The sequence below is a fragment of the Castor canadensis genome, chromosome 10 (assembly GCF_047511655.1).
Source record: "Castor canadensis chromosome 10, mCasCan1.hap1v2, whole genome shotgun sequence".
Classification (NCBI taxonomy): Eukaryota; Metazoa; Chordata; class Mammalia; order Rodentia; family Castoridae; genus Castor; species Castor canadensis.
The window spans coordinates 121866426-121894041 of record NC_133395.1 but is presented as its reverse complement, the minus strand read 5'-3'; the positions used below and the strand labels follow the sequence as shown (position 1 = coordinate 121894041).

The 27616-nt window shown below is 39.8% G+C and overlaps 2 protein-coding genes across 3 annotated transcripts; one reads left to right on the top strand and one right to left on the bottom strand.

Moving 5' to 3' along the window:
- The first annotated feature begins 661 nt into the window (after window positions 1–661).
- On the top strand, window positions 662–16157 carry Thoc7 (THO complex subunit 7). 2 transcript variants are annotated; one of them, XM_020173447.2, is made up of 8 exons: window positions 662–819; window positions 10038–10155; window positions 11129–11256; window positions 11562–11648; window positions 13195–13252; window positions 14197–14263; window positions 14358–14427; window positions 15124–16157. In XM_020173447.2, exons 1-8 carry the CDS (start codon window positions 801–803, stop codon window positions 15189–15191), a joined length of 615 nt encoding a protein of 204 aa, XP_020029036.1. In that variant the 5' UTR covers window positions 662–800; the 3' UTR covers window positions 15192–16157. The 2 variants fall into 2 exon arrangements, with proteins under 2 accessions (XP_020029036.1, XP_020029038.1); XM_020173449.2 differs by having other exon boundaries at window positions 663–819; window positions 10038–10108.
- Window positions 16158–16438: 281 nt separating this feature from the next.
- On the bottom strand, window positions 16439–24996 carry C10H3orf49 (chromosome 10 C3orf49 homolog). Its single transcript, XM_074044135.1, has 5 exons — window positions 24842–24996; window positions 21707–22029; window positions 19915–20039; window positions 17138–17248; window positions 16439–16663 (listed from the first exon to the last, which is right to left on the bottom strand). The coding sequence occupies exons 1-5, from the start codon at window positions 24961–24963 to the stop codon at window positions 16466–16468; spliced, it is 879 nt and encodes a 292-aa protein (XP_073900236.1). The 5' UTR covers window positions 24964–24996; the 3' UTR covers window positions 16439–16465.
- Window positions 24997–27616: the final 2620 nt, after the last annotated feature.

Genomic DNA, 27616 nt, shown 5'->3' with positions numbered 1-27616 from the left:
AACTCCTCCCAGAGAGAGGTCGTTAAGTTTCTCTTTCACCCTTTTCCCGGCACCCGCCGGAGCCCAGGAAGGGAAGGGGCGGACTCCGGGGCCGGAACCGCGCGACCTGGAACCGGGGCCTTTTTGGATGGTGGCCGGCCGCGCCCGGCCCAAGTGCCCGCGTTCGAGACCCGCCCCGCCGCGCGTGGCCGCCAACTTCGCGGGGACCCCTCGCGCCGCGCCCCCTCAGTGTCCCCACAGCCCCCAGTCCTCCCCACCCCACCCGGGGACTCCGTCCGCCCCACCCCCTCCCCCAGGGAAGCGAGCCCACCCCCAGCCGCGGCGGCGGCCGCGCGGGGGGCGGCGGTCACCTTCCCGGGACGAGCTGAAGGGACGTGGGGGATGGAGGGGGTGGGGAGGTCCCGACTCCGGGCGGCCCGCAGTCCCCGCGCCCCCGCCGGCACCCGGGCGAACTCACCTGGCGGCTGGCGGCGGCCTCCGGGGCGGCCTCTGGGCGTGGGCCGGGCGGGGGCGGCGGGCGGGGGGGGCCGGGGCTGCAGCCCGAGCGGCCGCCGCCGGCCGCCGGCCTCGCCCCCTCACGCGCCGGCCGCAGCCGCCCCCGGGGAGTGCGGAGCGCGGGGAGCGCGGATCCCGCGGCTGCGGCGGCGGCGGCGCGGCGCGACTCAGGCGTCGGAGCGGGCGGCCGCGGGCGCCGCCGCCTCCTCCTCCATGGCTGTTTACCCGGCTGCATTGTGGGAGTTTGACCTCCGCCGCCGCCAACCGCCGCCTTAGCTTGCGCCGCCGCCGCTGCCGCGCACGCCATGGGAGCCGTGACTGACGGTGAGCCCGCTCCTCGGACCCTTCGATCTTTCTGGAGCGCTGCTGGGGGGGCCCCCCGGGCCTCCCCGCTGCTTCCTCCAGCCCCCCGTCTTCCTGTTCCGAGCCCCCTGGACTCCGGGGCCCGGCGATCCCCGGGGCGGGCGCGGGGTGGTCGGGGCTGCGAACGCACGCGGGGGCCCGGCCGCACGTGGGAGTTGAGGGTTCCCGGGCGTCCCGGGATGTGGGGGGGGTCCCCAGGAGCTGCCCACTGTAGGCAGCAGTGGACGCCAGAAGGTCGGGGGTCCTCAGGGCCTGTGAAGGCCTGCGAGGGAGGGGGAGCTGCGGGGATAGGCAGCCTTTTGGGGAGCCGAGCACTTAGGGGTGTGCAGGGGGTGACACCTGGGGGGTCCTCAGGGCACAGACAGGGGGCTGGATCTTTAGGAGGCCATGAACTAGGAGTGGATTGGGAGCGGAGCGGGGAGAGGGAGCTGGGGACCTCATCTAAAAGCAGTGGGTGACTGTGTGTCCGCAGGGGCCATCAGGAAGTGTGTACCTGGGAGGTTTACAAGGTTCTAGCCACAGAATCAGGCCGCCAGCACAAACGGGGAGTAATAAAAGGGGTGTGTGTATCTGGGAGGTGGGGAATCTTCGGCTGGAATAAATTGGGGAGGGGTCTGGGTTTGGGGACAATCGAAAAGCAGATGGTCTATGGACTGAGCGGAAATAGGGGATAGAACGCTTTGGGGAGGGAGGAACAGGAATGATGAGCAATTGGAGAGAGAACCTAGAAAGTATCCCCTTAGGTAGTCAGGAGGTCCTCTGACATCTGGGCAGGGAAAATGGAGGTACTGGGTGTGTCTGAGGAGAGGGTGACTGGTAATTTGTAGATGCCTGTGGAGAGGTTATTTCCGAAGAGTTGAGGGTCCATGGGGTCTCCACTTTAAGGAGCCAGAAAATAGGAAAAAGAGATGATAGGCCCAAATTTGTGAACAGATAAGTAGGATCTAGGAGGCAATTAAAGGCCCAGGGAATTTTAACTTTGCTTCATTTTAGTTTCATTTATTCAGTAAATATGTGTCCATCCTGGGCTAGGTCTTCCTTGGGTTTACAGCCCAGAACCAATAGGCAAAACCTTTTTCTCCTTCAGGGTTGTAGTCTGGTGGGAACCATACATTAGAATAATTAATTTTAAGGGTTACGAATGACACCACAGGGGAAATACAGACTTGGGAATCTTAGGAATATGTTTATCCATTTCCTGTGATTAGAAAACTTCCCTGAAGAAAGGTTTCTTTTAATCTGGGTTTTGAAGGATAAAAAGGTGTTAGTTGGACTGGTGTTCTAGGTAAGAAACCACTTGTGCAAGTCAGAAAATGTTGGAAGAACTCAAAGATGACAGGTATTGACAGAATTTAGAGAATTATAAACCATAGATATTAAAAGGCAATGGAAAGCATTAAAAGTTTTAAACATTGGTGTAGTGTAATCATTGCTTTTATTTGTAAAGTTTGTTTATTTGCTGTGCTGGAGATCAAACCCAAGGGTCTCATTCCTATTAGGCAAGTGCTTTACCACACGCACATGTTATACTATGGGAAGACTAATGAAGGAAAGGAAAAGTAGTGAGGCACTACTAAGTAAATTCCCTCTCCCCTTACTATTTATATAGTTCATCTATTGTGTGTCAGACAGTGTTACAATTAGTGTCGCTATTTTACAGGTGAAATTGGGCCCAAAGAGTTTAAGTAACTTGTCTAATGACACATAGGTAGTAAGTTAGGGAGCCTTGGCTAAAAACTAGGTTACATGGGCTCCAGATTTCCCACTCCTCACATAAAATGAAATGCATTTTATTTTATTTACTGTTGGCGGTACTCCTAGTGAGAGGAACCAAGAGAGAATGAAAAAAAGTGGACAATACCATCCTATGAGCCACTGAGTGGACGTTAGAGGAGAGGTCAAGGATGATTCCAGGTTTCTGTCTTAAGTGACTGTGTGCCTAGTTATATTGAGGTAGAGAACTCCAAAGGAGTGATGGACTTTGTCATATGGGAGAAGGGGAGGGCAGATGAGTTGTAGTAAACATACTAACTGCAGTCAAATGCCCTCACCACCCCCGCCATCCTGGAAGGCTACAGAAATCCCCACTCTGCCACTTATAGCTGTTTGACCTTTTACTTACCTTCTTTGGCCCTCAATTTTATTCTCCTTAAATGAAGATAATAACAAAGTCCACTCCAGAGGGTTGTTTTGAGGATGAAATGCAATAAGAGTTGTAAAGGGCTTTGCACTGAGTCATGCAAATACATAGTAATGTTTAGCAAATACTACCAAACATAAATAAAAGTTGTTTTACGACTCTCCAACTTCCCTATGATGAGAACTGTGTCTTCTCTAGCTTTAAATCTGCACAGATTGTCTTTCCCTATTTTCTGTTTTTGGAAAAACATAACTGAGCTGAAATGAATACTATGTGTGATCAGTCAACAAATTTCTGTTGCAGACTCTCTAGACACCATGTGAGGTGCTAGTTACAGCAGAAAATTAGAGCTTGGCCCAAGCTTGAGGGAAAGACCTAATGTGCGATTAAATAAGCAAAAATGGTAAATTTTTATAAGGAACATACTTCATTTCTGATAGTGAACTTGATGAGAGTAATGGGGAAGGGCTTCCAAAAATTAGAAAATAGGGTGGTCAAGTATGATCTCTCAGTAAAACGATCTTTAAAGTGAGATCTGAACGGATCAACCATGTGAAGAGCCCTTTAAGAAGGTACTCCAGATAGAGGCAAAGGCCTGAGATGAAAACAAGCTCTTTCTCTTTAGGGAAGATAAGGAAGGCTAGTGGGGTTGGAGCCATGTAAGCCAGGATCGTAATTCCAAAGGACATCCTTGGGAGTTCAAGCAGAGCTTGAAAGATGGGATCTTTTGTGGGCACTGGTGACGAGTGGAGGACTTTGAGCATGATTTGGTGAGCCAGTTCATCTCTTAAGTCGTTCTGAGTTGCTGTGTAGAAAACGGAATCTAGGAAGCCAAGTATGGAAGCTGAAAATCCATCGCAAAACATTTGACACGAGAGAAGAGCTTCCTGATGGCAGTGGAGAACAGTGAGAAGGGGATGCCTTACGTCCATCTTCCTGAAAAGCTCTTCAAGGAGTGGCAGTACTTGTCCCTGGAGCTAAGATGAGGGTTGATGTCTTCTTAAAATTCGAGGTACCTGGATGTCTGTGCCTTCCTCATGTAATGCTTACATATTGGTCTGCATATCCAGAGCCCCCTGCAACCAGTTTGAGGAACTACACTACCTCAGAGGGAAGAAGAGAAGCACTGTGTTGCCATCTGTAGATGCTGGACTGTAGATATTCCTGGGGCTGTCCTTTTATACATGAAAAAATGGACGTCCTGGCGAGTTGGTGACTTAATCATATAGCTAGTTAGCGACAAAGCCATTTTCTCACCTTTCCCTGATGCCACCTTAGCATTTGGGCTAGCTGAAAAACAGTTTAGATGTTGTCACTGTTAATTTAAACTATGTTAACAGTTTGTATTTTGTAAGTGTTAATTTAAAGAGTGTTAAACAGTGTTAGTACCCTGATAGAAATCATTTCAGAAACACTTTTTGTAGTACAGAGAACACTAGGTAGATATGTTGATATGCCAGCGCAACAGATGGGAGATGAGAAGGGGGGAGGGGGGAGATGGGCTTCTATATCCCACTTAGTGGAGCTTGTTGGTTTTGACAGTAGCTTTTTTTTTTTTTTTTAACTACAAGAGTGTAATGCATGGATATATGCTTGTTAAATTTTGAAATAATTGATTTTTAATATGCCTATAACAGTACTACAGAATAATAGAACTTTACTGTAACTGTATAATAATGTAATTGTGTATCTTTTCCTCTGAAATCAGAGGTGACACCAGTCATCTGTAAAAGGAACATAATAGTGCACACTTTATGAGGTTGTTTCAAGGATGATGTGTGATAATACACATGAAGTGTGTTGAAGTTCAGTGACCATTTAATTTATTGTCTAAGCCAGGTCACTCTTCAGAGTGAAAGGAAGCATGGGATATGTATTCACCAAGTCTGGGTGTGTGAGCACCGTGTGCGTTTGTGCTGCAGTTATTCCTGTTTCAGTTGATGATCCAGTGTTAATCAGACATTTTTTTTTCTACTAGTGCCAGTAGATTCATCTAATTTGTTCCATTGTCTGTGGCCTAGCAAAGGGCTAACTAATGCAGTCCAACTATTTATTAAATGTTTCTTTACTCAAAACAGTTTTTCAAAGCAAGATGGAGGTTTTATCCTTGACATGCACCATTTTCTAAATATTTAAACAAACAGAGAAAAAGATCCCTACACTGGTTTTACTTTTTAATTTTTAAATTTAATTTTGGCTTAAGCACATCACTTTGATATCAGCAGTTTATTTAAACTGGTCCTGACTATGTCAGGAAAGATCAATATTTACATGAAGTAATCAAACCATCTTATTGTTCTTTCCTCCCACCTTTTTGTGTATTCTTAATATTGTTGACCTAGAAATTACCTTAATGACTGTAAACTTCTTGAAAGGAGGGGCTAGGAGTTATTTTCCCATAAGGAATCTAGCAAATGGGCTATATGTAATTCATCTTAATAACTTGTAAGTGGTAGTGATCCATGATTAATCTGACAGGAATCTGCACGTTGTTTTTACATGAACTTAGTCTCTCCTCATCCTAATTTAGTACCAATAAAATAGTTCCTAAGCCATCTCTATTGTTTACCAAGATGGACCAAGACCTGCCAGAACTAAAACAATCAAATTGCTTACAGAGGGCTTCAAGCATGATAATTTATGAAGTCAGTGTACACGGTAAACAAAACAAGTTTTAGGTGTGTTCATTGTGGAGCTAATTAATATGGTGTCATTAAAAATAATCTTCATGCCACATGTGTTAGAAACTCTAAATATTAAAAGACTAGAAACTGTTCTCAAACTGGGAATGTAATTGTTTTATGTTGTTGTTGGAGTTGTGCTCTACATTTGTAGATGTTATTTCAGTAATTCTTATCCACAGAGAATTTTCTAGGCAGCAACTATCTACACACAGTTTGAGCTAGAAACGCTGTGACTTTTTCAATAAGTTTGAGACACAAGCAAATTTGTCACAAGTCATAACTGGACAAAATTTGGTATCTACAAATACATGTTTATCTACATAGATATATAACTTTATAGATCTTTAACATTTTTAGCATGGTACAATTTATGAATCAAATGTAACACAAAGATAAGGATAATATATTTGGGTTTTTTTCCTACAATGGGCAGAGATTGCATTCTTTCACATACTCTTATTTCCATGAAGTTTCACAACAGTCCTACAAAGTAAATAGTTTTATCTCCATTTTACAGATGAGGTTAAATGTATGCAAACACTGCGTGGACTAAACAAACCATGGGCTCCAGTTTTGGTTTCTGGCTCAGAGGGTTGGCTATGAGGAGTTATGCTTTGACTAAAGAGGGATAGGGCTGGAGAGGGAGAAGGGTCTGTGAATGCCTACACAGGGAATCCCCTGGGCTGCCAGAACTAGTCTTACCACACTCCCACTCCTGCTACTTTAGCGCTGGCATTTGCCCCTGCCTTTCCTAACCAGGTCTCTGCTCAGTCCTAACCTGCCTTCCAGCACCTGTGATTCTATTCTTTCCTTTTAGTTGAAGCTATGTTAACTCCTAACTGCAAGTGCCTTGGCAGCCTCGTAATCAGCCTTCTTATTTCTGGACTTTTCCCAGTTGCAGTCTGTATTGTACATTGTCCTCAGCTTGTTCCTGCTAGAAAGTTCTGCCCATGAATCTTCGGCAGTACCCACTTGCCTCCTATTTAGTAGTAGGGCCTTTATTAGTGTAGACAGCTACCACAGTCTCACCCCTAACTGTCTTTATATTCTCACGGCCAACTGTTTTCCCTAGTAGTCTAGTGTGTGCAGACACCAGACCCAGCCTTTCTTCCTCCACCTCTGCTAGAGCTCACAGCTTCCTCCCGGGGCTCGGGGAAGGGGAGAGGGCTTAAGCATTCTTTCCTTTATAATCAACAACATCTAGCAGTCTTGGGGTTCTCATCTGCTTTAGAAGTCATGCAACATAGACAGATACTCCCCATCTTACAGCCTGTCCCCCATTCCCCCTTATACTGTCTGGTCTCTTGGTCTCTTGGTAACCCCTTTCATTAGTTTTGTGTGTATCATTCCAGGGTATCTGTGCAAATGTACACACATGGAAATATACTTATTTCCCCCCACTTTTATTTGAACAGAGGCATAGTATGCATACTATTCTTCACCTTGATCTTATACCAAGTTATCTTAAATTGTCTCTATCATAGAGCACTTCCTCATTCTTTTTTTCTTATAGCTTCAAAATACTTTATCATGTTCTTATCCTGAAGTTTGTTTCCCTGTTGATGAACAGTCGGGGTTTTTTTTTGTTTTTTGTTTTTTGATATTTCAGTATTACAATGTTCCAGTGCATGATCTGACTTCATATTGCTTGAATATCTGGAATTGCTGAGTCAAAAACTAATGTTACTTGAAATTGAAAAATAATTGAAATGTCTGATTTATTTATTGATAAATTATAAGTATCAAAAGAGCAGCTCAAATTCTATCGCCTCCAATTGCCCCCAAGTCAAAGGGAGCTCTCCTCCTAATCTCTAGTGTGTATGTCACTCATTTAACCTTCACAGCCTCTTCCTCTGTATGTGTCTTCATTCGTGTATTCTTTCTTCGGTGAGAGAGAAAGGGTTCAGGTCTATTTCATATCCTCAGAACTTACTCTTGTACCTTGTGGACACATGTACTCATTGTTCAAATAATCACATACTCTGTACAAAATAATCACTGCTGTGGAAGTAAAAATAAGATAGTTGCCTTCTAGCCCTTATTAATGTTTTATTGAGACAAAGTTCTTTAGAAGACAGGTAGTCCTGTGCTGGCAGCACACATCCGATTTAAAAATATCTTAAGTGTCTGAATGTGTAAGATATAGTATGAGATACTGAGGAGGAAACAGGATGAATGCAACAGAATATTGGCCTCCTTAAACCTTTCTCCCAACTAGGGAGAAGGTGACCAGCCTGCACATTTGGTTTATTTGGCTTGGACAGTGTTCTAAAGGTTTTTTAAAAACTTTTCTAATGGGAGTACTGGATTCATATATAAAAGTGTGCAGGTCCTAAAGTGTACAATTAGAATGATTACAAAGTGTGTTTGAATACTTTTAGTTAGTTATCAGACTTGAAAGCTCGGGTCTGGTGATAGCTTGCCCTCAGTCAGGACACTGACCCCCATCCCCTCAACTGTTACCTGTCCAAGTACATTCACATTAGAGATCCCCAGCCCTAAACTAGGAAGGAGGCATCTGGGAAGAACAGAAGAGGAGCAAAGGAATTACTGAGCAGTGTCAGTATCACCACATTACCTCACCCAGTGGGTGTTTCCTTTTATATTATTTTTGAGAAGTTGAAGCATTTGTAGTTTTTAAAAAATCTTTTCATTTTCTCCATTTTAATCTGTTCAAGGGCTATGTTTTATTAGTCTCATTCTCTTCAGATAACACTGTTGGTAGTTAAAAACTGAAAACACTACTTGTATTACCAAAAGGGAAAGTTAAAACACCTTATGAATCTGTAGCTTGAAAAGTCTTTCAAAACCATGACTCTGACAATTAAATTCCCATTCTAAAAATGTGTATCTGATATTATTGCAGAATATATTTTAACATTGGAACCATCTGCCTTCCAAAGTTTATCTCCGCTCCACCTGCGCTCAAAAATACTTCTGCCTACACACAGGAACTATTGTTTAAAGATTTTGCTGTTGATTCATCATCCAGGCACTCCAGGAATTATTTACACTTCAAGTGTTTGTTTTAAAAAATAATGCATTTGGTTAAAAAGAAAACTACCCACACCAAAAAAAAAAAAACCCCGCAAAATGATGTGTGAGAAAATTATATTTTTCTCGTCTCTATCTGTAGTCCCTTTTCACCTGAAACAATCACTATTGTCAGTTTCTTGTGAATCCATGACATTTTCTGATGATGTACCTACACATACAGCTTCCCCTTTTCTGCACACATGGCAGCATACTGTGTGTGCTTCTCTCCACTTGCTTTCCTTTTAGTTAACATATCTAAGGAGACTTTGGGCGTCAGTATACATACCCACACTGTTCTTTTGGCTTGGCTGTATGATCTTGTGTTATATGAAGTTTCACAACTTAAGCAACCTCTTAATGTTTAGGTTTGCAGTCTTTGTACTACAAGCAGCACCATTCACAATGCGCCTTTCTATCTGTGTTTGTGCATAGGTACACATGTATCTAAAGACTCAATTCCCAGAACTAGAACTGTGGGGTCAGAAAAGTGTGTGCATTTTTATTATTTTGTATTTTTTATGTCCAGTGGCCCTGAAAGATTTTGACCTTTACCAGTCTGATAGATGAAAACTGGTATTTTATTGTGGTTCCATTTTATCCAGGTAAGGACACCAGCTCAGGGCTGCCAGGCAAACCAGTGGGGACTCTGCTTGCTGCTTTTTCTGTTCCTTTTTTTTCTTTTTCTTTTCCTTGGGGCAAAAGTGAGATGGTCTTGCTAAAAGAAAAAAAGAATCCTCATGAGAAAGAAACATGTAAAGATATGATAACTAAATTATACTTTTATTTAACAAACTCATTCCTTTTTCTCTGACCTGCCTATCATTCTCTTTTCCTAGATGGTCACTGTGTTCGACATCTTCATTTCTCTATCCTTTTTACTAGTGTCTCTCACTAGCCAGAGACATGACCATTCCTGATTTCTTTCTGTCCAGATGGGTTTTTGTTAAAAAAAAAAAAAAAGGTTCTCTAAGAATTACAGCTTAGTTCTTGGTTATACCTGAAAATTATTTCCTCTCAACAACCCAGGAGAATACCAACTTTTTGCCTATAACCCCAGCTCTAGAACAGTTATTGACATACAATGGATGATCTTTGCCTTCTTAAAATGTATGCGTGCATATTTTTTATTATGGTAAACTATACATGACAAAATTTGCCATTTTAACTAGCCACATTAAGTGTACGGTCAATGCATAAAGCTCACGCACCTTGCGGTAATTTTCTTTTGAATGAGCAAGCGAGTGCTCATATTGTTATTTGTTCTTGACCGTTACCAAGAGCCAGATGGCCGTGTTAATCCACATTGCCTTCTTCCCCAGACGAAGTCATACGGAAGCGACTCCTGATTGACGGAGATGGTGCTGGGGACGACCGGAGAATTAACCTGCTGGTGAAAAGCTTTATTAAGTGGTGCAACTCCGGTTCCCAAGAAGAGGGGTAGGATCCCGATGGGATTCTATCAAAGTCCTGTTGACATTTCACTGTTTCCTTTCCTTGAATGTCCATGGGGTCACCTCAATTTATGAAAAGTAGATTTTATCTTACTTATTTATGTTTTGGAGACAGTTTCGCTCTGAAGCCCAGGCTACAATCTTAATACCTAAGCCTCCTGAGTGCTGGGATTACAGACTTGTGCTACCACACCTGGCTAAAGGAGGGGGGGATTTTTTGATTTGGGGGAGTTTTTTGGCCATACTGGAGTTTGGACTCAGGACCTCTTGCTTGCTAGGCAGGAGCTTGACCACTTGAGCCACATCACTAGCCCTTTTTTCCTTTAGTTATTTTTCAAATATTCTTCAATTTTTGCCTGTGGCTGGCCTCAGACCTTGATTCTCCTACCTACAGCCTCCAGTGCAGCTGAGATTACAGAGGTGTACCACATGCTCAGTTTGTTTTTTGAGATGTAGTCTCACTAAGTTTTTTCTCCTCCCCCCACCAGGTTGGCCTCAAGCCATCATTATTCTGAGTTCCACCTCCTGAGTAACTGGGATTACAGACCACTGTGCCTAGCTCTTGTGTGTTCTTAATTTTTTAACATAGAAATTTTTTCCTCATTTGGATACACTTTCCACATAAACAATTGTACTGTACAGAGTGAAAACTTGTGAGAACAGCATTCTGTTGATAAGCAACCCTTTCATCAAAATATTTTTTAATGTGGCTTAAGGCAGAAAAATAGTTGTTTGAATTATGCCTATATTGATAAGAACAATAGACCCATCTTGCATTTGCAACTAAAGCAGGTTACAAAGTCAAGTACACTATAGTTAAAAAAAATTATAAGGGACAAATGTTCTAAGTAACTTTAAACAAAATAAATGATTCTCTGAAGACTTGTTAAAACTTAGCAAATTATTTGCCCTTATCACAGCTTTTAGCAAGGCTAAAATGTCTTTCTCTGCTTCATTAGCTATAGTCAGTACCAACGGATGCTGAGCACGCTGTCTCAGTGTGAGTTTTCAATGGGCAAAACATTGCTGGTGTATGACATGAACCTCAGAGAGATGGAGAACTATGAAAAGATTTACAAAGAAATCGGTGAGCACACTTAAGTGATTCATACTTCTAGCTGCAGTTTTGTTTTAGGGGTCTAATGGAAGAATCCTAAGAGTTTTCTTTGGTTGGTAATGAAAGGATAACAACAGTTACAATTAATTAAAAAACAAATATGGTAAGTATTAACTACAAAAGTGTATATCCTAATATACAGTGTGTAGGTTACAGCTATTTTGCAAATGTTTTTGTTAGCAATGAAACTCAATTTAGAAACATAGTTTTAAATTGAAAATGGATGAAGATTAAACATTTTGTTATAATTATCTTTTTAAAAACTTTTTATACAGAATGTAGCATTGCTGGAGCACATGAAAAAATTGCCGAGTGCAAAAAGCAGATTCTTCAGGCAAAACGAATACGAAAGAATCGCCAAGGTAAGGGCTTTGGGAGATTTGTGTGCAAATACTTTACTATTGCCTATTGTTTTCATGCAGTTTTTAATGTTATAAGGTAAAGTCTGCAGCCAGAATCAATTTAATCTGTAAAAAAAGAATTAGGAGCCATATTTAATTCTTAAAACTGTATTCTTTAAAATACAGAAGGAAAGCTGTGCCAGATTTTTTTTTTTTTTTGGCTGAATTGTACTGACTATCCAAGTATTTCTTAATATTACATTTATACTCTCTTCAGACTCTTTTGTCTAAATATTGTTATAATTAATCAGCAAAGGCAATTTATATTCATATACTAGGCTTGGGGTTTTGTTTGTTTAATGGAGCTACTTTCAAAAAAAAGAATTTAAATTCTCGGGAGTTTTTATTAAGTACAAAGCAAGGAAATGTTTACAGACTGCCTAATTATCTAGAAAGAAAGATTAAAGTTTAGTTTTGTTTTAATCTCTTTTGTTTTTAAATCACAGTATGTCCTTATCTAGTTCCTAAAAACTTTCAAAATGATTTTTAATGACAGGAGCATTGCTCCTCCTATGATATAAATTGGAAAAAGTAAAAATAAAAACTTATGGTCATTGTATGACAATATATAAAAAACTAGAAGAAAGTAGAAACTGTTACTAATTATTTGGTGGTTATAGGGTTTTATGATTTAGATTCTTTGGTTTGCTTTGGTTTGGTTTTGTACTTACTGAGCATGTTTTTTATGATGCAAAACAACTTTATTTAAAATAAAATCATCCTAATTGAATTAATGTGCTGAGTTCCAGAACAATGAACTTCACGTTTTAATGAGCTAATTAAAAAAAGATTTATTTCCTGTTTTTAAAAGTTGGCTTTTGCATTCACCTTAAAATATGTGCAGTGTACTTTTGGTGGCCAATTCACAACAAGATATACCAACTTATATAATAATTAATGGCAATTCTGAATCATTTATAGTATTTTTCAAACAGTGTTTTCATTAGTTAGAAGATTTCTAAGTAAATCCTACCATTTATCATGTCATAAGAAAGCTTAACAGGAATTACATGTTTTAATCTTGGAGGTTTCAGTGAAGCAGAAACATGACCTGAATTTTAACTCATTATGAAGTTTTTTCTTTTAGAATGAATGAGAAGTGCTGTTGATTAAGATCTGAAGTTAACACTAGGATATATTTTCCTCATTGGTATTTATTTATTTATTGCTAGACAAACAGTGAATAAGATCTTTACAAACCACTTGATAATCAATGACAACTTAAGTTCATTTTTGTTTACTTCAGCTTCTTATACTTCTTATATGTCCAGGACATGTAAGTGAATAAACGGAAGGGAGCTAAAAGTCCCTGTTGGGAACACTTTTGATGTCACATATCATTATTGTTATGACTGAATCAAGTGAAAGTGGCGAGCTCTCCATCTCTCATTGTTTTCATGTCTTTATGTACTAGAAAAGTGAATAGGAAAGATTGGGATATTCCACACTGTTTTGATAATCCTAGTTCAAGAAGACTTAATTTGGTAATTATTTTTATCTCTTTCAGAATATGATGCTTTGGCAAAAGTGATCCAGCACCATCCAGATAGGCATGAGACATTAAAGTAAGTTTAGAGCTTTTCTTTGTAAGGAGCTATGCTTCATACATAGTGTTCAAGAACTAGCCTGTGCTTTCATTCTTAGAGAACTATGTAATATGTGTCAAAAGGAAGGGTCACACTTCCAATATTACATATGCTAGCGCTGCTTGATTAGAGCCTTTTCTTCCTCCAAACTCGCTATCTATCAATCTACAGAAGTGCATGTAGTGTGCCTCCAGAGGAAAATGGATAAACGGAGTATATTCTGTTCATATAGGAAAATACTAAACAGCAGAAAAAAGTTACATTGGCTATATATTTTTAAAACTAAAACATAGTCAGTTTGAAAAAGACAGGTAAAAGTTGCTGAAATATATATAGAATAATAACCATTTATAAATGCTTTACAAACCTCCCAAATCTTATATACTGAAACTGTATTTTATTAAGAGATACAAATATATGCAATGATACAATGGTACCTGAGTGAGAGATAAAAGAGAAAAAAAAGGTAGAGGACTGAAGGAGTAAGGTTAAAAGGGTATTTCAAATTCATAAACAGTGTTTTATTTCTTTTACCAAAAGGAAAACTTGAAGTAAATCTATCAGTTCTTGAGTAGAGTTACTCTGTGTTTTTTTTTTTTTTGATTTGACAGTACTGGGCCTTGTACTTGCTAAGCACGGGCTCTACCACTTGAGCCACATATATGCCCTGGTTATTCTATTATCTATGTTTTCCTTTACTTCAAATTTTTTATCTAAGAATGTACTTTTAATGAAAATAGTGCTAAATTCTTTAGAAGTTAAGAAGAAATCATCCTCCCCTTAAGTCTCACCATAGTGGAGTGTTAGAACTCTATATTCTTTTTTATTTTTAAAATACTATCTAGAAACTGAAATGTTTGGTATTAATTGTAAGTTCTCTTCTCTCAGGTAGCAAAATATGACTCTGTTTTTGTTGCTTTTAGGGAACTAGAGGCTCTGGGAAAAGAATTAGAACACCTTTCACATATTAAAGAAAGTGTTGAAGATAAGGTACTTGGATATATGTTTTGTATGTAGCCTTTGTTTTGTGTGTGCATGTGTGTGTGTAAATCAACTTGTATAAATTCTTGTTTCTTATTAACAGCTGGAATTGAGACGGAAACAGTTTCATGTTCTTCTTAGTACCATCCACGAACTTCAGCAAACGTTAGAAAGTAAGTAGAAATCATCTCGGAATGAGTATTTATGAAGATTTTTAAATGTCAAGGAGCGTGCCTTTTGGAATACACATCTTGGAGAGAGTATACCTTCAATTTCTGAACAGAGAAAGCTAGATAACATTATAAGACATTCATTCACTCAGCTTTCTGAATTTATGCAGAAGAGTCTCACTTATGTAGTAGTACAAGACTTAAATACATATGTACTAGTTTAAATTAAGAAAATTCAAGAGTGGTAGATAGGGAATTCTTTTGGTTTTCTGTAGTTTATGACTGAAAAGGAACAATTCACAACCCAGGCAGGTGGTGATTAGTAATCAGTGCATTCCCTGTGAGTGGTGGGCACTTGAGGAGCTGAAGATTTGCTCTTTGTGTTGACTGCAGCCAATCAGAAATTCCTGTTACCTACTCTCTGATTGTTTAAAAAAAAAGCCTAAGAATTAGTTGTTTTTGTTTTAGTGAAATCTGCCACACAAATTTTAAATTTTTAGTCAACTAATCAACAACAATCAAAACAGAATTTTAAAAACCAAACATTTATGTGGCCTGTTTGCAGTCATTTTGCTATTTTTTGTTATCTTTGCTTTAAATGCATTGGCTAATAAAACATAAAAAATGTCTTCATGTATACACTGAACATAAACTTTAGGCAAAGTTGACTAAGGTTTTATGTTTCTTTCTCGACTATAGATGATGAGAAGCTCTCAGAGGTAGAAGAAGCTCAAGAAACAAGCATGGAAGCAGATCCCAAGCCATAGGCAGGCTAATCACTCAGTATGCCCAAGGATATTAAAATAGCTACACAACCGTGGTGTGTTTAAAATCTGTTGTGCTCTTGAGATATTTAAAGTTTTGGCAGTGAAATACTTTTGCTTTTAAATATAAATGCACATTTCATTCATATTTCTTCACACAAAGGAAAATGACTTCAGTATATATTTGTTTTTATTGAAATGCATTTTTGATTCTTAAAAGGTAGGAACCTACTTTCAAAAATGGTTAATAAAATGTTTTTAAGTTGGGTGTTTATACCCATTAGTGTTCTAGATACTTTTTAACTGGTAACATTGATTTTCTTACAAAATAAGTTGAAGATTGTAAGAAGGTGACATTTCTAGGATGTGCCTAAGAAAATGAGCCCATTTCTGGAAATTATTACCACTTTTGAAAATGAAGTCCATGAATAGGCTCCAGGGGAGTGGAGGGCACAAGAACCTGTGAAAGTGTGTGCACAATACTTGTGGGGAGAAGTTATTGTGGGCAAAGGTTCCGTGATGTAGAAGAGATAAAGCCATCCACATTGCTTTCCCCTCTGTCTTTTCTGTATCTCTCCAGTACTTGAGGAAAGTGGTTATTAAATGTTTTGTATGTTTTCTCTCTACCATTTTGGTTTTTAGGAATCATTTTCAATAGAAAAAACAAGTACTAATAAAATTAACAGTTGTTTGAGGTAAATAGTTAAGAATACCTTTTATAGGATGTCATAATCATTGTAAAAATTAAGGCTAAGTCACTTGTAATTTTCTCAAGTGTTGAATGACTTGTAATCCTTGTTAGGTTCTATCCTTACCCATTCATTTTAGATCAGAAACAAGATACGCTGTATGAATCATACTTTAATGATGTTACTTTTTATAATTTTAGTAAGAATTTTTATCTTTAAAAATCAAAGTTTAAAATTAGCTCAGTAGTAGTCATATTAAAAGTGTCATAATATCTTTAAATGCTTCCTCTAATTTCATTTGGCAAGTCAGTGGAAAAATTTCCTTCATTGCTATGCCTTACAAGTGCTTCTATTTTCTATTATTATTAAGAATTAAAAGTAAAATTTACTTATATGGACTCAGAATCAAAAAAATCAAAATCAACTTTTCATAAAAAGTCTCTCTCTCTCTCTCTCTAGCAACTGTTGGGCAGAATATGCTTTAACCCTCCCACCCCCATTGATTAATTCACTAGAGATTTATTCAGGACTCTGAACTAAATGAAAAGAATCTTCACAAAGATGACTTTTATCCAGTCAGGAACAAAATCAGAAGCAGCAGCAGGTGCATGGGAAGCACACATTCTTTAGCCTGTACTTTCTTGTGGCTCTCTTGGATATCCTCTGGAACTGCTTAGAAGACTGAAGAATCTCATCCCCTAGAAACTCACACTGTTGGAGCTCAGCATGTCTTTGGGCCAGTAGCTTCATGGATGTATCAGTCACTGTTTCTATGAGGCCATCCACCTGTGACAGATAGATGCAAAAAAAAAAAAAAAAAAAGAATCTACTTGTTAGAAAGACTTGTCAAAACCAAAGAAACAGTTGCTTTGCCTGAGAGAGCAGTTCAGGAATTGGTGGACATTTTGCAAGTCCCAAAGTATTATTCTAATTCAAGTCATAGTAAACAGAGCTTGAAAAACATACATTTACCACCCAGTGGTAAAGCTGATCTCATTTCTTCTCAAAAGAAGAATGCCTTTTTTTAATGCCTTCATTTTAATGGAATTCACTTCAGATTTATTAGGCACACAGCATCATCCTAGGTGCTCTTAGCCATCCTTTAGCCACTCTCGGATGCCCCCCACTAGCATTATTTCTCAATGCTAATTGTTAATTATGTCCCACACCCATGTCCTCTAGTAGGACTGTGTGTTTGTTCAGTTCAGCCTGAACCTCTGATGCTTTAGAGACACAAAGGTAAAAGCCTTTGTCCACTACCTGCATTTGAAGCTTTCCTACTGTCAAGTCTGATTTTCGAAGGATGTTTTCCATGCCACGTTTCTTTTTTTTAAGTGCTGGAAAGTGTCTCTTTTTTGATGAATATGGTACCTATTGTTAAAAGTGCAAAACCACATCAGATTAGGAAATACCAGTGTTATTTTTATGATGATGCTTAAATAAGAATTCTCACCCCTCGAACATTCTCTTACAAAGTGAACATTTGCCATGTAACAACATTGGGTTGGAATCTGTATTCATATTATTCTCCATGCCCCATGTATCTCCTTTGTGCCCAGAGCACTCTTTAAAGAGATCTATAGGGTGCAGAGAAATGAGCTTGTCTGGCTCTGAAGAATATATAGCGTCAGGGAAAAAAGCAGGTCATTCGTAAGGGGAAGAAGAAGAAACTGCAGCTGCCAAGCACAGTGAGAGTGGGGGGCTGTTGTGGACCAGTGCCCCCGAAAGCTCATTATCACTACATCCAGTTAATTTGGTCTCATTTCCGCAGGTTTCCTTATTTTCATGGGAGTCATGTCTCTGAACATAAAGAGAGCTCTGGGTTCTTTATGCCCTCTGCTTGACACTTTTCCCATCGTCCCTAGCTTTACTGATTACAAGTATATGTCCTAACAGTGTTGCTGTTGAAATCACTTCTAAGTCATGGTTTCTGGCTACTATGCCCTTTTTAGACTTACTGGCTTTATTCTTCCTTCCCCTGGTGCTTAATAATTAGCACAAGGACTATAGTAAAATGTACACAGTTGGATGTGAGTCCACATCCACATTTGCATTCTTACCCTTGCCTAACAAAGGTGCTTACACATGGAGTCCCTTGAACCCCATTACACTGCCAGCTTGCCCTGGTTCAAATTCCACTTGCAGAACCTTCCTTGGTCCATTTAAAGTAAGACCCCAATTTGTTGCTTAGGGGGTTTGTTGTTTGTTTTTTACTTTTTTTTTCTGTTTTTCTTTTTGAGACAGGGTCTTACTCTGTAGTCCAGGCTGGCCTCAAAATTGTGACCCTCCTGCCTACACCTTCCAAGTGCCACCATTCTCCTCTAAAACCCTATTTTTTCTCTCATAATACCCAGGCCATTTTCATCCTAGGCATCTACCACACTTGGGAGTTACTAAGTTATGCCTGTGTTTAATACGATTTACAAAGTCCAGGCCCAGACATGTTTTGTGAAACCAGGATTTGTTGGGGATTTGTGGCCTCCTGCAGAAGGTTACTTTTTGCAGCCCCTACTGGTAGTCCTGAGGAATTGTGGGCCTTGTGTTTCCCAATCTTCCTACTTTTCAAAAGAAAGTTGGAAACCTACGTTTTAATTTGAAATATCCTAATTTTGAAATGTGTACAAATAATTTGAGTGTAATTTTGAGGGGAGGCAGATGGGTTTAAACTCAGGAGTTCATGCTTGCAAAGCAGGCACTCTACAGCTTGAGCCACACCTCCAGTCCATTTTGCTTTGGTTACTTTGGAACTGGGGTCTCCTGAAATATTTGCTCAGGCTGGCCTTGAACCATGATCCTCCCAATCTCAACCTCCCAAGTAACTAGGATTACAGGCATGAACCACCAGTGCCCAACTGGACAGTACAATTAATACCTAGCCTAGTAATTAAGAACAGGTCTGGCTCATTGATAGAGCCTGTGCTTAGCATGAGTGAGGTTTTCTCCCCAGCACCACCAAAAAAGAGAAAGAAGGATAAAAGAGAAAGAATGAAGACTCTAGAGGCGCAAGTCCTCTTGGGTCAGAAACTTGACTCTGCCACTCATCTGGGCAAATTAGTGTCTTTCCTAATATAAGGACAATATTGCTACCTACCTTACAGGGCTGCAGGAGTTACCTGCATTGATATTTTTAAAGCACTTGGAGCAGGGCCTGACACTTGGTGTTAGCTGTAAATAAGTGCTTTTTATATAATCTAGGGTACTACTTTTAAAAACCGTCTGGGCAGTTGGGTATGGCAAGGCACATCTGTAGTCTCAGCTATTCAGAAGGCTGAGATGACTGGATCACTTGAGCCCAGGAATTCAAGACCAGACAGGCTAACATAGTGAAAGCCTATCTCAAAACAAACAAAACACACCTAATTTTCCTTTTAAATTATAACAATGTTTCAAATAAAACTAGTCTGGGCAACTCAGTACATACCTTCCAAAAAGTATATCTGGAGTCTAGATCATCTATGTGGCTATTTGAATTAATTCTATTTTAATTTCAATTAAAACCTGAGGGCTGAAGATGCAGCTCAAGCAGTAGAGTGCCTGCCCAGCAAGTGCGAAGCCCTGAGTTCAAACCCCAGAACCACCAAAAAAAACCCCACTTCAGTTCCTGAGTTGCACTGGTCACATTTCACAGTCTCAGAAGCCATGTGTGTTTAATGGATAAAGGACGCTTGTTGCATCCTTGCAGAAAGTTGTGTGAGATACCACTGGTCTTGCAAATTCCTCTGCACACAGCATGCACAGATAGGCCAGATTGCTAATATGTGAACTTGACATTTGAACAGTTGAGCAAGGCAGCATAAAGCTCCAAATTCCACTGCTGCCCAGATGGTAGTAAAAGCTAAGCAGTTTGAGCTCAGTAGTGAAACAATCTGACATGGAAAGCCATCTCTGCATTCTAAACTCTTGGGGGAAAAGACACATTGAGCAGATTTAAAGGTTCTTTATGGAGGATTTATGGTAAGAGAGAATTTGTGTTTTGCAAAACACATAAACATTGGCACATGTACGTCTTTAGAGGCAAGTTTGTTTTAGCATTTTACCTTTTGCAGACCTGAAGGAAGAGAGATCACAGATAACCTCTTGGTGGTTCTCCTGGCCCGGAGGAGTGTGTTGCCTTGAGTTATTGCCTCTGTCTCTGCTTCGACAACATCAAGCTGTATAGTTGCTTAGAGAACAGGAAGAAAGAGCATGTAAGGATCACAATTAAAACAGATTCTCCCTATTTGAAAGTAGATTGGGCCAGGTGTGGTGGCTCATACCTGTAATCCCAGCTACTTGGGAGGCAGAGATCAGAAGATGACTGTTGAAAGCCAGCCCAGGCAAAAAGTTAGCAACCAATAAACTGGATGTGGTGGTGTGTGTCTGTGGTCTCAGCTATGTGGGATTGTGGTCTAGGCCAACTTGGACAAAAATATGAACCCCTATGTGAAAAATAACTAAAACATAAAGGGCTGGATGTGTGGCTCAGTGGTAGAGTGGGAGGCCCAGAATTCAAACCCTAGTACTGCCAAAAAAAGAAAATCAACCATCTATTATGAGTTACCAATTGTAAATTTTATTCATTTAATTCTCCATCTACCCTCCACTGTTGGAAATAGTCAACTGAGAGTCTGCCTCACGACTTTCTCCAGAAATAAAAAGAATCCCACTGCAGTGTGACTTTCTAATATACATGTATGTATATGTATGTATGCATACACATATCTGCATAACTATGCATACATATCTAAATAACAAGTGACTGTAGACTGACTAGAGTAATGGGATTTAGGGGAACCTACAGACAGTCTAATTGAGTGCTTCTCACAATGTATAAATATGAGTCAATCTGCATGTTAGTCTCGCTAACATGCAGATTCTGACTCAGTATGGTTGTATAAAGCCTGAAATTCTGCATTTCAAACAAGTTTCTCAGAGTTGCCACACTTTGGATAGTGTGTTAGTCAACTGTCCCCTCACTGTATTGAGATACTTGAGATAACTAACTTCTAAAGAGAAAAGATTTCTTTTGGCTCACAGTTTATGTTTTCTTTTGGGTGGTGGAGGGGAGAAGAGTTCATGTTTTCAAGGTAGGATCTCCAGATCTATTTGCCTAGGGCTGGCTTCGAACTGCAATCTCTGCCTCCTGAGTAGCTAGAATTCCAGGCACCGGGCTTCTTAGTCTATTTTCTATTGTTACAAAAAGAACACCACATAGTGCGAATTTAGCAAGGAAAAGAAATTAATTTCTCACAGTGCTGGAGATTGGGAAGTCAAGATCATGGGGCTAGTTAACATTGTATCCAAGAATTCACAAGACTCCACACACACACACACACACACACACACACACACACACACACACACACACACACACACCCTCAGATATTGCTTTCTCTTTTTTACTTTTTGTGGTCTTGGAGTTTGAACCCAAGGCCTCATGCTTGCTAGTCAAGCCCTCTACGACTTGAGTCATGCCTCCAGCCCAACCTCAGATATTTCTAAGAACCTGTGTGAGTCTCAAATATTCAAACATGAATGATCCAGCAGACTCACTGCTTTTAGGCCCCTGGTTGGGGTGCTGGATGGTACTGGTGTGGAGCAAAACCACTCAGCTTATGACCAAGGAGCAAAAGAGAAAGAAGGGACTGTAGTCCCCATAATCCCCTTCCAGGGCATGTTCCCAATGGCCTAAAGACTTAGGTTCTACCCCCTAAAGGTTCCAGTACCTCCAAATAGCACCACCCTGGGAAACAAGCCTTTAACACATGGTCCTCTGGGGACCATGTGTTAGCCATACTGTCGTTTTCCCATTGTTCTTGGTCTTGACAATGATAAACTGCCCTTGGTTACCATTCTGTGAGAGCTTTCTCATTCTCAGCTTGGCGAATAGCTTGGGAGATGGAAGTTCCTTGAGGATTCTAGGAAGAAGACTCTGTGTGTTTGAAAGCAGGGCTTCCTTCTGGTTAGTGGTGCCCTCCTGACTGGTGCTCACTGCCTTGCTACTACCCTTACATGACAGCATCCTCCCCAAAGCAGTCTTCACTTTCTTCATCAAATGCCTTTTCTGATTTTGCTGGCTTTCATGAAATCCCTTATCACTTTCACTGGATGATTCCTCTTTGGGGACCAACACGTTTTGTTTTACTAAGTTGGTAGATACAGCTCTATGCCACCTAAAGAAAATAAAAGTAAATTGCATTAAAGACATTGGAAAGTTAAAAACGAATAAGTCATTAAAACTCAAAATTCAAATGTGAACAAATGAAATCGTTCCCAAAATGAAGTTGAACACCACAAATAAAATCACAGAAGAAAAAAACAGAGCAACAGAGTAACTACTATAGTGTGTGCAATCTGTCCACTACTTCATCCAATCCTCACAGCACCATAAGAAGTAGGTTAAATTATTCATTTTACTAATGAGCCAAGACACAGAGAGGTCAAATTCATTGACAAAGGATGGAATGCCATTTATAATCCAGGACTGAGACTGTTAGTTGAAATAAATTGAAACTCATTTCAATGGTGATTTGACATAGATTTTGCTATGGTGATGAGAGATGAGAGTTGTAGTGTGCTTAGTAAGGAGCATCACCACCAAGAGCTCAGATACATTGAATTACCTAGAACACTTGTTTACATAACACACTCTGGACTTGAGCTTCCAAAACGTCAAATAGTCATATACTAGCTTCATAATGTTGGCTTGTTTTAATAATTAAAAATGGACATTTCCTGATAGCTTCCAATGTGCTAAATATTCATCTAAGTGTTTTCATATAGCATTACATAATTTAATCCTTATACCATCATATTACACAAGAAGAAATTAGAGTTTAGGAGATTAAGAATTGATGCCCAGATGACCTGATCCCCAAGGACTGTGCTGTTAACCTCTGTGAAAAAGCATCATCACCTATGCCTTGATACAATTAATTGCCTCACAGTTTATCTCAATTAAATGTTTTTATCAGCCTTATCCAAAACAATGATATTTATGAAATCTTAGAGTTTTTTTAAATTAAGCTTTATTTATTTATTTATTTGCGGTAATGGGGTTTGCCAGGGCCTCATTAGGCAGGTGCTCTAACACTTGAGCCATGTCTCCAGCCCTTTTTTCTCTGGTTATTTTGGAGATAGGATCTCACTTTTTGCCCAGGCCCACCTGGACAAAAATAGTAGCAGCGCTACTATTTTTAAGCTTCACACCTCCTAGGATGACAGGTGAAGGCCACCACATTCAGCTTTTATCTTTAAGACTGTACACAGTTATTGCAATATTTTTTCTGGTAAATGACAATAAAGTGTGCTGAGGAAGAAGTGTCACTTTTTAATTCACCCAAAGATAATTTATGGGCGAGGGTTAATCTCCCATGGGCACCTCTGGAACTCCTAGTAATTTTAATGTTTTAATAATTTATACTACCATAAATATGTCCATACACACTCACCCACTCACACAAAACAACAGAAATACAATTTCAGAAGGCTCAGGAACCCTAAAGGCCATAGGTGTAAACCTTCAGATGAAAAGCCTAGCTCTAAACCAGGCCTGGTGGCCCACATCTGTAATTCCAGAACTCAAGAGGCTTACACAGGAGGATTGTGAGTTCAAGGCCAGTCTGGGAGACATCGGAAGACCCTGTTTCAAAAACACAATGAAAAGCCCATCTCTAAGTAGTCTCTGAATTGCTAAAATGTGTTTTCCATTCCTTTCTAACTCTCCCTAATCCCTCATCCACTTATTTATTTGTTTGTTTATTTATTTATTTTTGTTGGACTGAGGTTTGTACTCAGGGATTACATGCTTGCAAAGCAGGTGCTTTACCACTTGGGCCATACCTCTAGTCCATTTTGTTTTGGTTATTTTGGAGATAGGGCTCTCATGAACTATTTGCCCCAGCTGACCTCAAACTTCATTCCTCCCAATCTCAGCCTCCCAAGTAGCTAGGATTACATGTGTGAGCCAACAGGGTTGCAGCAATCCCTCTTACATTTACAATATAAATAACAAAGGTGAGTTGCTCTAGGGCCAGGCTGAGGAGTAGAACTGCTCCAGTTTCTTTCTTTATGTTGTAAAATAGTTTTGTTGGTAATGAATTTATTGGCTTGTATTGCTTCCTCCTTAAACCCCAATTTCTTAAGGAAAGTGGAAATCTCTGCAATAGTTCACGGAAGTTCAGAAGTTTGATCCTTGATGTTTTGAGCCTCATGATAACACCTTACTTCTACACCTCCCAGCTGCAGTTCATGCACCAAAGTGAGAAGCCCAAAGAAACTGGAAAATAAATCAGCACACTGACTTTCAAAATTAAAATTATTACATTTGGAGGACTTTATGCCTGACTTTATGGTTTTGTCATTTGACAAGGAATGTCAGGTCTAAAACTGTTTTTGCTATTTCATTAAAGAGTGAGTACTGGTGAAATAGGATTAGTGTGAATTTCAGCAGCCAAAATTGCTGAGACAGAGAGCAGACGGCATTGACTTTGGACTTCTTTTAAAGAATGCAGTAATGAATTTTCAAAATAATAGTGTCTTCATGGGAGGTGAAAAGACTAAATTTATGAAGCTGAAAAAATAGCAAGTTAGTACTTTTTTTAGTGTCATATGACACATTATAACTCAAATTCAGGTAGAAAATAAAGGCTTTTTAAAAAATCTCTTAAAATTAAGACTATTCTTTTTTGTTGGCATTGCCTGGTTTTAGCTTTGGTTGCTAGGCAAGCACTCTACCACTTAAGTCACTCCTCCAGCCCCCAAATTAAGGTTTTCTAATCCTAAAATGCAACTTCTGTTGTCACCCTATGCTTCCCAAGCCAATACAATGCCTCCTCCTCCCTGGTCCATATACAGTCTTAATAAGTGCAGTGCTTAAAAAGCAATATTACCTTCTCTAATCGTCATAGTGAATTTTGTTTAGTGAAAAAAAAAAATTCAAGAACTCCCACTCACCAAAAAAGAAAATGAGTCCCCATTACCTACCTTTCAATTCCCTTCCTTTTGAATGCATTTTTCTTCTTTGGTTGCTGGAATCTTTGGTACTGGCCAATTTTCCCATAGGCAACCTTAAGGGGCTCTGGTAGGTACAGTGGAGGGTGGTCCATCTTTGCCAGTTTCACCTGTGGTAGCTGTTATGGATGTCCCTAGCTTTTGAGCTCAAAATCCTCAGAATAAAATCCTCCAGTGACTGAGGGCACTGTGAAGTTCTAGAATGTTTCGGGTAATATATTTAGGAAAATTTCACCTAGGTGTTAAAAACATCATTTGTGGGACTGGCCCTGTTTACAACTTTAGAGAGGTCTGTAATGATGTATTTGACAGAACTGTGAGAAATTCCATGGCACTTTGTGGAATACTTCATAGATCCTTAAACAAGGCAAATACAGAAAGGGTAATCTGATTGTCTAATCATTGCCATTTGGATTAGTAATAAAAAATTCACATACCAACTCGATCACATTTAGATATTCATGTTTGAATTCTAAAGGGGAAAACACCTATAGGAATAACAACAACCTTTTACTCAACAGAGGTTGGGCTTCTGTTGGATTTTTCAATAGGAGTGGGTGAGTGACCTCTGTCATGTGTGACACACAGGAAGAGGACAGTTGTTGTTTGGACAACTCAATAAGCACCCAAAGAGCTGCATCTTTACATCTTGAGACTTTGGAGCAGTTTCTTTTTTTTTCTTTTTTTAATTATATTCATATGTGCATACAATGTTTGGGTCATCTCTCCCCCCTTCCCTCCGCCCCCTCCCTTACCCCCCCAACCCCTCGCTAGCAGGCAGAAACTATTTTGCCCTTATCTCTAGTTTTGTTAAAGAGAGAGTATAAGCAATAATAGGAAGGACCAAGGGTTTTTGCTGGTTGAGATAAGGATAGCTATACTGGGAGTTGACTCACATTAATTTCCTATGCGTGTGTGTTACCTTCTAAGTTAATTCTTCTTGAACTAACCTTTTCTCTAGTTCCTGGTCCCCTTCTCCTATTGGCCTCAGTTTCTTTAAAGTATCTGCTTTAGTTTCTCTGCATTGAGGGCAACAAATGCTATCTAGTTTTTTGGGTGTTTTTACCTATCCTCATACCTTCCTTTATCATGTGATCAAAGTTGGAGCAGTTTCTTAAAGCATATGTCTAAAAAAGGTGAGTACTTGGTCCATTCATCCTGTTATTTCTGCATTTATTTTGAGGTTAAGAGCAAATTCTGCTTATGTGGGAATTTTACCATAAGGTGGCAGCAGAAACAAGGATTTATTCCCATCACCCTCATTGGAGCTCCAAGTTGTTGAGGCTGACATAACTAGATGTGTAAGAAGAAAATGCTAGAAAGATGTTGAGAGACATAAGAATCACTCTGCTTTCTAGGTTTGTATTTGTCAGTAATCTGAATCATTCTCAAACTTTCATATGCATAGGAATTACCTGGGGATTTATTAAAATACACATTTCCATACAGTATTTTTTCATGAGATCCAAGAATGTACATGTCTAACAGACGCTCAGGATATGTTGATAATGTTGATTCACAGATCACACTTTGTATAGTGAGAGTCTTGTATGCTCCAATACTGGGTGAAATGATTGGAGGATTGAGGGTGCAGCTCATTGGTAGAACATGTACTTGGCAAGCATGAGACCCTGGGTTCACTCTTGAGCACCAAAGCCAAAACAAACAAATAAATCAAGAATAAAGCATATAACATTGAGGGGTTAAGAAGGTGGGTGTGGAAATTACACTTGGCACTTGGGTTTTTCTTCCAGCCCAATTGTGTGGCCATAGTTAATTCACTTAACCTGTCTGGGCTTGTTTTCTCATCTCTGAAGTAGGAATGCTACTAGTGCCATAGTTTTATAGTAAGGTTCAAGTGAAATAAAAATTCTGCTTCACTAAAAAATGGGCCCCAGGTTTTAGGGAACACCCCAGGAGAGTAGGTGTAGATGATCCTCTGCCTTACATTTTGGGAGGCACTGAAACACAGAATATCTGATGTTCTTTGGCCAAGTGACTTGTGTTCCAGTACAGTCTGATTTCCTTCATCTGTTGGAATCCCAGGTGTATGAATGAATGACTACATGAATGAGCATTTTCTTTAACCACAGATCAGTACTTTTCACACAAGGATTGGTATTACTGTCTTAATTCCATTGTATTCAGTCAAATATCTGGATGGCTGGGATTAATTTGATGCTAGGAAGAGAAAGCTATTTATTATTCATGCAAGTGTGTGCCTATACACCTGCCTGTGTGTATAAAAGTCCATGCATATGTGTATATGTAACAGGCTGAAACATTTGCTGCTATGGCTATTCTAATAACATACACAGCACATAATAATGTCCTAAATGTATGGAGCTAGAAAGAGTGGACAGAGGAAACAAATTAGGGCACTAACAGATACCAATTTTGAGCCAGGTCTAGATTTAAGATCTGGCTTTATTTACTCCTATAAGCTGTGGGTCCTTGAACATTCTTTTCACTTGTGAAATAGGAAAAATAACTACTACCTCCCAGGGTTGTTTTGGTCTTTCAGTTATTCAGCAAATATTTGAAAGCCTAGTGGTTACCAGGCACTACCCTGGGCAGCAGGAACACTACAGCTGAGCCATGTGTGAAATCTCTGAACTTGTAACTTAAAAGGCTTTGGGAGAGGCTGGTAACAAACAAGAAGGTTAAAAAATTAACTTCAGGTAGTAGCAAATGCCATGAAGAAAATACAATGAAGGTGAGAGTCAACTTTAGATGGAAATAGCAGGA

Excerpts from the sequence above, each read along its gene's own strand:
- Thoc7 (XM_020173447.2), top strand. Across the intron at positions 11,649-13,194 it reads AATACGAAAGAATCGCCAAG|AATATGATGCTTTGGCAAAA; the intron begins GTAAGGGCTTTG and ends TATCTCTTTCAG. Across the intron at positions 14,428-15,123 it reads ACTTCAGCAAACGTTAGAAA|ATGATGAGAAGCTCTCAGAG; the intron begins GTAAGTAGAAAT and ends TCTCGACTATAG.
- C10H3orf49 (XM_074044135.1), bottom strand. The coding sequence starts at position 24,963 with ATGGACCACCCTCCACTGTACCTACCAGAGCCCCTTAAGGTTGCCTAT. Across the intron at positions 20,040-21,706 it reads GAGAAAGCTCTCACAGAATG|CAACTATACAGCTTGATGTT; the intron begins GTAACCAAGGGC and ends CTGTTCTCTAAG. Across the intron at positions 16,664-17,137 it reads TAGGAAAGCTTCAAATGCAG|GTGGATGGCCTCATAGAAAC; the intron begins GTAGTGGACAAA and ends TATCTGTCACAG.